Source organism: Puntigrus tetrazona, chromosome 5 (assembly GCF_018831695.1).
Source record: "Puntigrus tetrazona isolate hp1 chromosome 5, ASM1883169v1, whole genome shotgun sequence".
Lineage (NCBI taxonomy): Eukaryota > Metazoa > Chordata > Actinopteri > Cypriniformes > Cyprinidae > Puntigrus > Puntigrus tetrazona.
The window spans coordinates 549,070-556,375 of record NC_056703.1 but is presented as its reverse complement, the minus strand read 5'-3'; the positions used below and the strand labels follow the sequence as shown (position 1 = coordinate 556,375).

At 36.1% G+C, this 7,306-nt stretch overlaps 1 protein-coding gene across 1 annotated transcript; it reads left to right on the top strand.

Annotated features, from left to right (window-relative positions):
* Positions 1-753: 753 nt before the first annotated feature.
* Positions 754-6,575, top strand: pheta1 (PH domain containing endocytic trafficking adaptor 1). Its single transcript, XM_043240366.1, has 3 exons — positions 754-825; positions 2,019-2,107; positions 3,214-6,575. Exon 3 carries the CDS (start codon positions 3,222-3,224, stop codon positions 3,990-3,992), a length of 771 nt encoding a protein of 256 aa, XP_043096301.1. The 5' UTR covers positions 754-825; positions 2,019-2,107; positions 3,214-3,221; the 3' UTR covers positions 3,993-6,575.
* Positions 6,576-7,306: the final 731 nt, after the last annotated feature.

Genomic DNA, 7,306 nt, shown 5'->3' with positions numbered 1-7,306 from the left:
ATATAAATGCATATATAATTCTATCTATCTAGCTAACATAAAATAGAAAATAAGTAAATATATATAAATGCATATATAATTCTATCTATCTAGCTAACGCCAAAATAGAAAATAAGTAAATAAATGTATGTATTATATGTATTTTTCATTATTATTATTATTATTATTATTTAATGCTACCACAAATTTCACATTGAATGTTTGATTTGGTTTTGGCTTGTGGACTCAGTCACTGAAGTCCAAAGAAATAGATGATGTATTAATTTGGCTCTAAAAATAGTGAAAACTTCTCTCATGACCTTAAAACCATGTACATGATTCTCTAAACCTGTACAATGGAGCAGGCATGGTATTAATCTAAATAGCATCCTGTATTTCAAAGCACCTGTTATAAAACCACTGATAAAAACTGGCCATATCATGCCCATACATACTGTATATATCATGGTGTCCTTGGAGTACCATAAAATATATTTACGTCAATAGTATTACCATGCTATTTCATCTCTGTACCTTACTACTAGGCCTTACTGCAGTATTTTTATTTTTCAGTTATGACAAAACGTGTTTAATAAAATTTAAATGCACATATATAATCACGGATCCACTCTGAAACGTAGGTTTAATTCGTGAGAACAACGTGAGACTCATTATTGTGAGTCATCTTTATAATAACCCATTGTCTGAGTGCACGCACACGCGAACGCGCGCGCGCGGCTCCGCTGTTACTAGAGAGATTCCTGCCGCGTCACGTGACCGTCAGTCAGGAAAGGAAGAATGAAGGGAGGAAAACTATCCGCTGGCGTCCAATAACACGCTCAAAAGGCAGGTTAAACGTCGATATTATCTCGAAACGACGTGCTAGGTCTCTTAAACCTTCCTCTTTATCAGTTTGTCTGTCTTTGCAACACGGCTTTAGCGGTTGTACGCTAGAAACAAGTCTACGTTTGATGGTTTAATGTCAAGCGAACCGCGAGAGTGACAAAGACTTTATCGAGACACGTTGACTTTTCTCTGCACGTTGTACTTGTTGTGCACGACTTTCTTACTTTGCGGCCGTGAATGCGTTCGGTTATGTTTAATTAGCCTTTAGCATCTTCTTGTGTGTCTACAGATCTAACTGCATTGTTCTGCAGCGATCTGATGCTCACTTGAAATGTAGCGTGTGTGTACGCACATAGTGTTTTTAAATGTTTATTTTTGAACGGCCGTTGGTATAAAGCTGCTGTCTGGATCACTAAAACTTTTTGCAGCGAACTCTTAACACTGTTTTTACTGTGACAGCACCATGGGACAGTATCGGATGCTAATACCACGCTATTTGGACGTGCACCGTGATATTGAAGTATCGTGGTGTTTACAAAAAAACTCGAAACCGTTTCCTGGAAGGTCGTTTTTAATGCCACAGGACATGCATGAAACACGATACTGCCACGGTGCTTATTTGTTCCTTTTTTTGTACATGCAAATTAAAGATAGAAATGCAGTGAAGGTTAATACTGTGGTTCTTTAAAATGCTACTGCATCATGAAGTTTAGACGCAAGATTATTCCTTGCTGGATGTACTAACAAAAAAATACCACGGTAAAGTGATGGTGTTAGATGGCAAAAACATGATATTTTCATGCTTTGGGAATTCACAGCTTGGGAATATCAAGGAATTTTTAAATAAGTGTTTTAGTTACTTTCAAGCTTGATTAAAAACATGGATATCGTGTTTTATCAGAATCAGAAAGGCCTTATTGCTTTACTTACACAAGCAATTTATCTCTGTGGCATGAGCTTCTTGTGCATTTGACAATAAAATAAAATGTAAAAATGTATTCTAAAATATCTTTGTCACATGGTTTTGACGCTATGTCTGATTCATGTATGGTTTAGTCACTTCCACAGACTTTATTTCTGCCCTTTGTTGTGAGAAAGAGGAATTTGTGTTGTTTTAAACCAGGTCAGATGTGTGAAGTAGGATATATGTGGCATCTCAGTCATTGACTTCGCTCTGTGTCTCTCTTTTTTAGATCGGAAATGGGATAGAGATGTTCGGCAAGGGCTGTTTTGATTGACTGTTGGAAGCGTGAAGGGCTCACAGAAGAGCTTTGAAAGAAAGGTGAATTTATGTCTACACTTATATTTAAGCATGTGTTGTGTTAAAGTATGTGCTAAATTGTTGAAAAGTAACAGTAACATGTTTCTAATAAATGCTTTTGAATCTTCTGGATTTTATGTATCAAAGTATCTTAAAATAATTATCTGAAACTTTTTGGTAACAATAAAAAGCGTTGATTTGTTTCAAAGTCAGCGTTTTAGAACGATTTCTGAAGGTTCGTGTGACATTGAAGGCAGGAGTAATAAAGTGCTCAAGGGATTTTTGTAGGACAAAACCCGGAAATGAGTTAATATTTTAGCATGGTTCCATAGTCCAGAAGTCTTTTTTTTTTTTTTTTTTGGGGTTAAATGCCTAAAATAGGTCTGTGGTTAACACGTGTTTGGCATTAAAAGGAATATATGACATATTTTTAAAATAGGTTCAAATTGGAAACCGATTATAATTGTATTAATATTTTAAAATACTGTTCTTGCTCTATTTTTGATCAGATTAATGGTGAGCATAAAAATAAACAAAAAAGATCCCAAACTTTTTCCAGGGAGTGTATTTTTTCACAATATTTTATATATTTCTTAATATTTATGTATTCGTTAAGAAATGGTATGTTGTCTGTATACAATAAGAACAATCATAATTATAGGGCTGGGAGATTTTTCTGATATTATGTTATGCAATTATTTATTTATTTATTTATTTTAATTGAGGAACCTCGATATTGAATATAAATACTATCTGAAAAAAATGTAGATGCCCTACATGATCATAAAATCAAGATGTTGTAGTAATGAAAACACACACATAAGCATTTAGTAAAATACATGACTTTCATTGCATTTGCTGTCAAGTGTTGAATCAGTTTTATATTGAAAGATTGAAATTCACAGTTTGAATTGATATGCAAATTCTGATAATTACATTTACTTCAGACATGTTATTCAGAGATGTTAACATCTTTGTAATATTCTCAAATTGAAGTGTCGCAAAACAAATCAAATGACAATAAAATTGTATACAACATAGAATAACAATCATTGATTTGTAGTATGACACAATATGAGAAAATATGACCAGTATATCTCATATATTTGCTGTAAATGTATTTTCAGAGACCATAATGAAATTAAATGAGAGGAGCGTGGCGCATTATGCCACATGCAACTCTCCTCCAGACAAGACGGGCTTCCTCTTTAAGAAAGGGGAACGGAACACGGCCTATCACCGCCGCTGGTTTATTCTGAAGGGCAACATGCTGTTCTACTTCGAGGAGAGGGAAAGCCGAGAGCCGATTGGTGTCATCGTCCTGGAAGGCTGCACGGTGGAGCTCTGCGAGTCTGAATCCGAAGAGTTTGCTTTCGCCGTCAAATTCGACTGCGTCAAAGCGAGGGTCTACAAGATGGCAGCGGAGAACCAGGCCGCTATGGAATCGTGGGTCAAGGCTCTGTCCCGGGCGAGTTTCGACTACATGCGGCTGGTCGTGAAGGAGCTGGAGAGGCAGCTGGAGGAAGTGCAAGAAGAAGCCAGATCTTCGCAAGCCAAAAGCAAGCAGAAGAAGCACCAGACGCAATCGCAAGGAGCAGCGAGCTTCCAACCCGCGGCCGCCATTACGGGGCCTTCGCTGGAAGGGGTGTCTGGCAGAGAAAACGGGGTGTCTTGGAGTAAGCCCACCGGCGTGCCGAACGGGGTCAGCGAGGGCTGCGTCTGGGAGGGGGACTGCAGCGGGAGGGGGGATGGAGTCAAACCGCCTCCGGTACCTCCACGGAGGAAGACCAACGGCGGCTCACTCGAGAGCCCCGTTTCACCCGGCACAGGCTGCTTCTCCAAACTGCACGACTGGTACGGCAAGGAGGTGGCTGAACTGAGAATAGAATGGCTGCAGAGCCAGTGAATGAGACTCGAAACATGCATTTGCACAAAAGACGTGTTTAAGTGCAATCTCGGTTGAAGACACAATCGGTCAAATTCATCTAAAAACAAAGAGAGCAATAGAATGATAATCACTCGTCCGCTGTTACGCTAAACAAGACCTAGGCGGTTTTTAGAGGAACTTTGTGTAATTTACTCACCCCCTCATGTCTTTCCAAACCTCGCTGGAAAATCTAGTTCTTAAATACGGGAAGGTACAGTAAATCTTATGATAAAGAAAACAGCAGTATTTACCTGCATATATTTTTACTAAAGCGTTTGAAACAAATAGTGCAATATTTTATGCAAGTGCAGTGTTTTTCATTAAATATCATTAAAAAAAAAAAAGTATGCAAAAAATGTACTCGTCCTATTGCATCTAAGATGTACGTAGATGAGTTTTGGAGAATTGTAGCATTGCATCATTTACTTATCAGTGTGAATGGGTGCCGTCAGTGTCCAAACAGCTGATTAAAAACGTAATCTATTATAATGCCCCTCTCACATCAAAAGCCACCGATGCTTTGTTTTTCGTTGTTTGGGATTGTTTTTGACTGCATATTTCTCTCCTGATTCAGACTAGATGATTTTTACTTGTGGTTTATTGTAAGGTTTTTATCAGCTGGTCGACGGCACCCATTCAAGTTTCATTGGTGAGCAAGTGATGAAATGCAAAATGTTTCCAAATCTATTTGAACGAGCAAACATTTACATCTTGGATTGCCTGAGGGCGAGTCATTTTTTTTTAAGCAAACTTTGTTTTTTAGATTAACGATTCCTTTAATACAATAAAAAAACATTGCAATTCCTTGAACTTTGTTGTGGGCTAACCCTATATGAATCATTGACTGGTGCTTTTAAATAATTCATTACACAGTTTTAAAATGAAAACATTTCTACAATGTTTGCAACTTCTATTTAAATAAGAGATGGAGAGAAGAGAAAATAATATTAACATTCCTTTACTTTGCAAATCTAAAATAAATCTAATGGCTTGAAACCTAATTGCAAAATTAATTAAAATCTTCAGTAATCTTAATTACAGTGTTGCATTGTTGAATTAAATATGTTTAGCAAACTCTTCAGTGCTTTGTTCCTTTAAAAAAAAATAAATAAATCAATGGACACTGGTTCTGTCCAGGTTAAAAAATGACAAAAAGCACCACATTAAAGTATCATAAAGCTAGGTTTACGTCTTACAAACTGATAATAGCTTAGTGTTAGGAGACGCCTAACATTTATGCTTTTGCATGTTTCTCAAGGTTTGACGTTATTATGTCAAACATTGGCTTCTTGCATCTTGTTGCAATTAAAACTTGCATGATGTGTCTTGATGCAAGAGTTTAGGAGAAAAGTACAATTTTTAAATATGCCACACAAAGATTTATGACTTTACAATACTTAGATTTGGTGCACAGGTCGTATGGACTACCTATGAACGAGGGGGACTTTTTGTGCTTGTTCAAGCAAATAATATGGGTTTGAAGCGACATGAGTACGAGTAAATGATGCTGTTTTCTTTTTTCGTATGAACTTTCATTTAGGGATTTTCCTAGAACCTCACTCTTAGCAAATTAGTATTTTTTTTATTAGAATTTCTTTTTTATTATTGCGTAACGACACAAATTTCTTTCTTCGCAATGTTTGTTTTGATAAAGAAAAGCGGTACCGGGTCCCTGTTTTCAGATTGACGGACACTTGAATGTAAGTATTATAGTGCCAAAGCTGGTCTGTGGCAATTTGTAATCATTTTACAATATAAATTAGAAAAAAAAATGACTTTACAGCACAAAAAGTTTAATGTATCTCCAAATATATGAATTTTATGCTGTATTTTAAGAAATCTACAATCCAACCTGCCAAAAACGTAATTGCCAAAATGATTTCTAACTTTTAAGTATGTAATAGTGTCTCAAACAATGGACTTGTTAGCCAGCTAATATGTAATCTTCCATTGATGACTTTTTTTTTAATAAGCATCTATAATACACCGTTATTTAATTTTAGGGTTAATGCATCATATGTTATCATTTTTGCCAATAAACTTGTTAATGCTTTGCCTTTTAAAACTGACCAATTATAGTCATCATACTGTGACCAACATTTAATACGTTATAGAATATATATATATATATATATACAGACAGCTTATTAATGGCTTTTGTAAATGCATCTTAATGGTACAGATTGTGTGCAATCATATAATCATATTTGGGGATATTTTACCTATAGTGACACTAAATGGGAGACGTGGCTGGCCAACCGCAGTGCCTTCAGATTTCATCCAAAACACTGTGTTAGATTCCACAATGCAAATAGTAAAACATCAGCGAATAAGAGATGAATGTGGATAAACAGCTTGTGTATTAACCAGGTACTGGTAGTAAAATGACAACCACTGCAATAAAGTTAACCTGTTGCTGAATGAGGTTGTATTGCAATAACCAGGTCTGAATGTTTGGTCGAAACGGCCTTTGAAAATTACATTGGATAGAATATTAAATATGAAGGAAGCAAGAATGTATGTTTAATGTTTTCAAATAAAGATGGGCATCTTCATAAAATATGTATGGTTTGTTGTTGTTGTTTTTTAAACGAAATGTTATGTCCCACAATCTCACCACAAGATGGCTCAGTGTTACTGCCTGATGAAACTTTCATTCACAGATCCTGTGTCATTGCATTAGGTAGAAATGTGTGCGTGGAGACGGAGACGGATGGCCTTTCAAACTCACTGTAGACAAATTTCCTTCTAAATGCCTTTAATATGTTCTGGTGTGCATAACAAAATATAAATCGTGAAAAGTACACTTTCATATTATATGCTCTTCGTGGCCTTTTTCAAGGTCATGAAAGTAATACGTTTCGAGCTGAATTGTTTTGCTGAGAAAGATGTTATTTTCATACAATTTCTTACTATCTCAGTAACTTTTAATGAGCATCGCGCATTAGACGACGGAAACTACAAAATCTATCATGTGAAGCCACAAAGTACTCAACTTGAAGTTGTTTTCAAACTAAAAGTCCCGTAGCGCTACGTTAAATTGAGATTGCCAAATAGTTCAAGTAGCGTTCGATAACGTTAAACGATATGCTTCCAACTATTGTAAACATTTATTGTTTACAATTCACAATTATACGTGCAATTTGTATGAGCTAATAGTACAAATGCGACAAAGTTATATTATCCACACGTTATATATACATGATGCTATTTTTGTATTGTGACATATTAGGAACACTGAGTTTTACGGCAGGGTTCTCTCGCGAAACGGGGCTTTTATTTTGCCCGGAAAC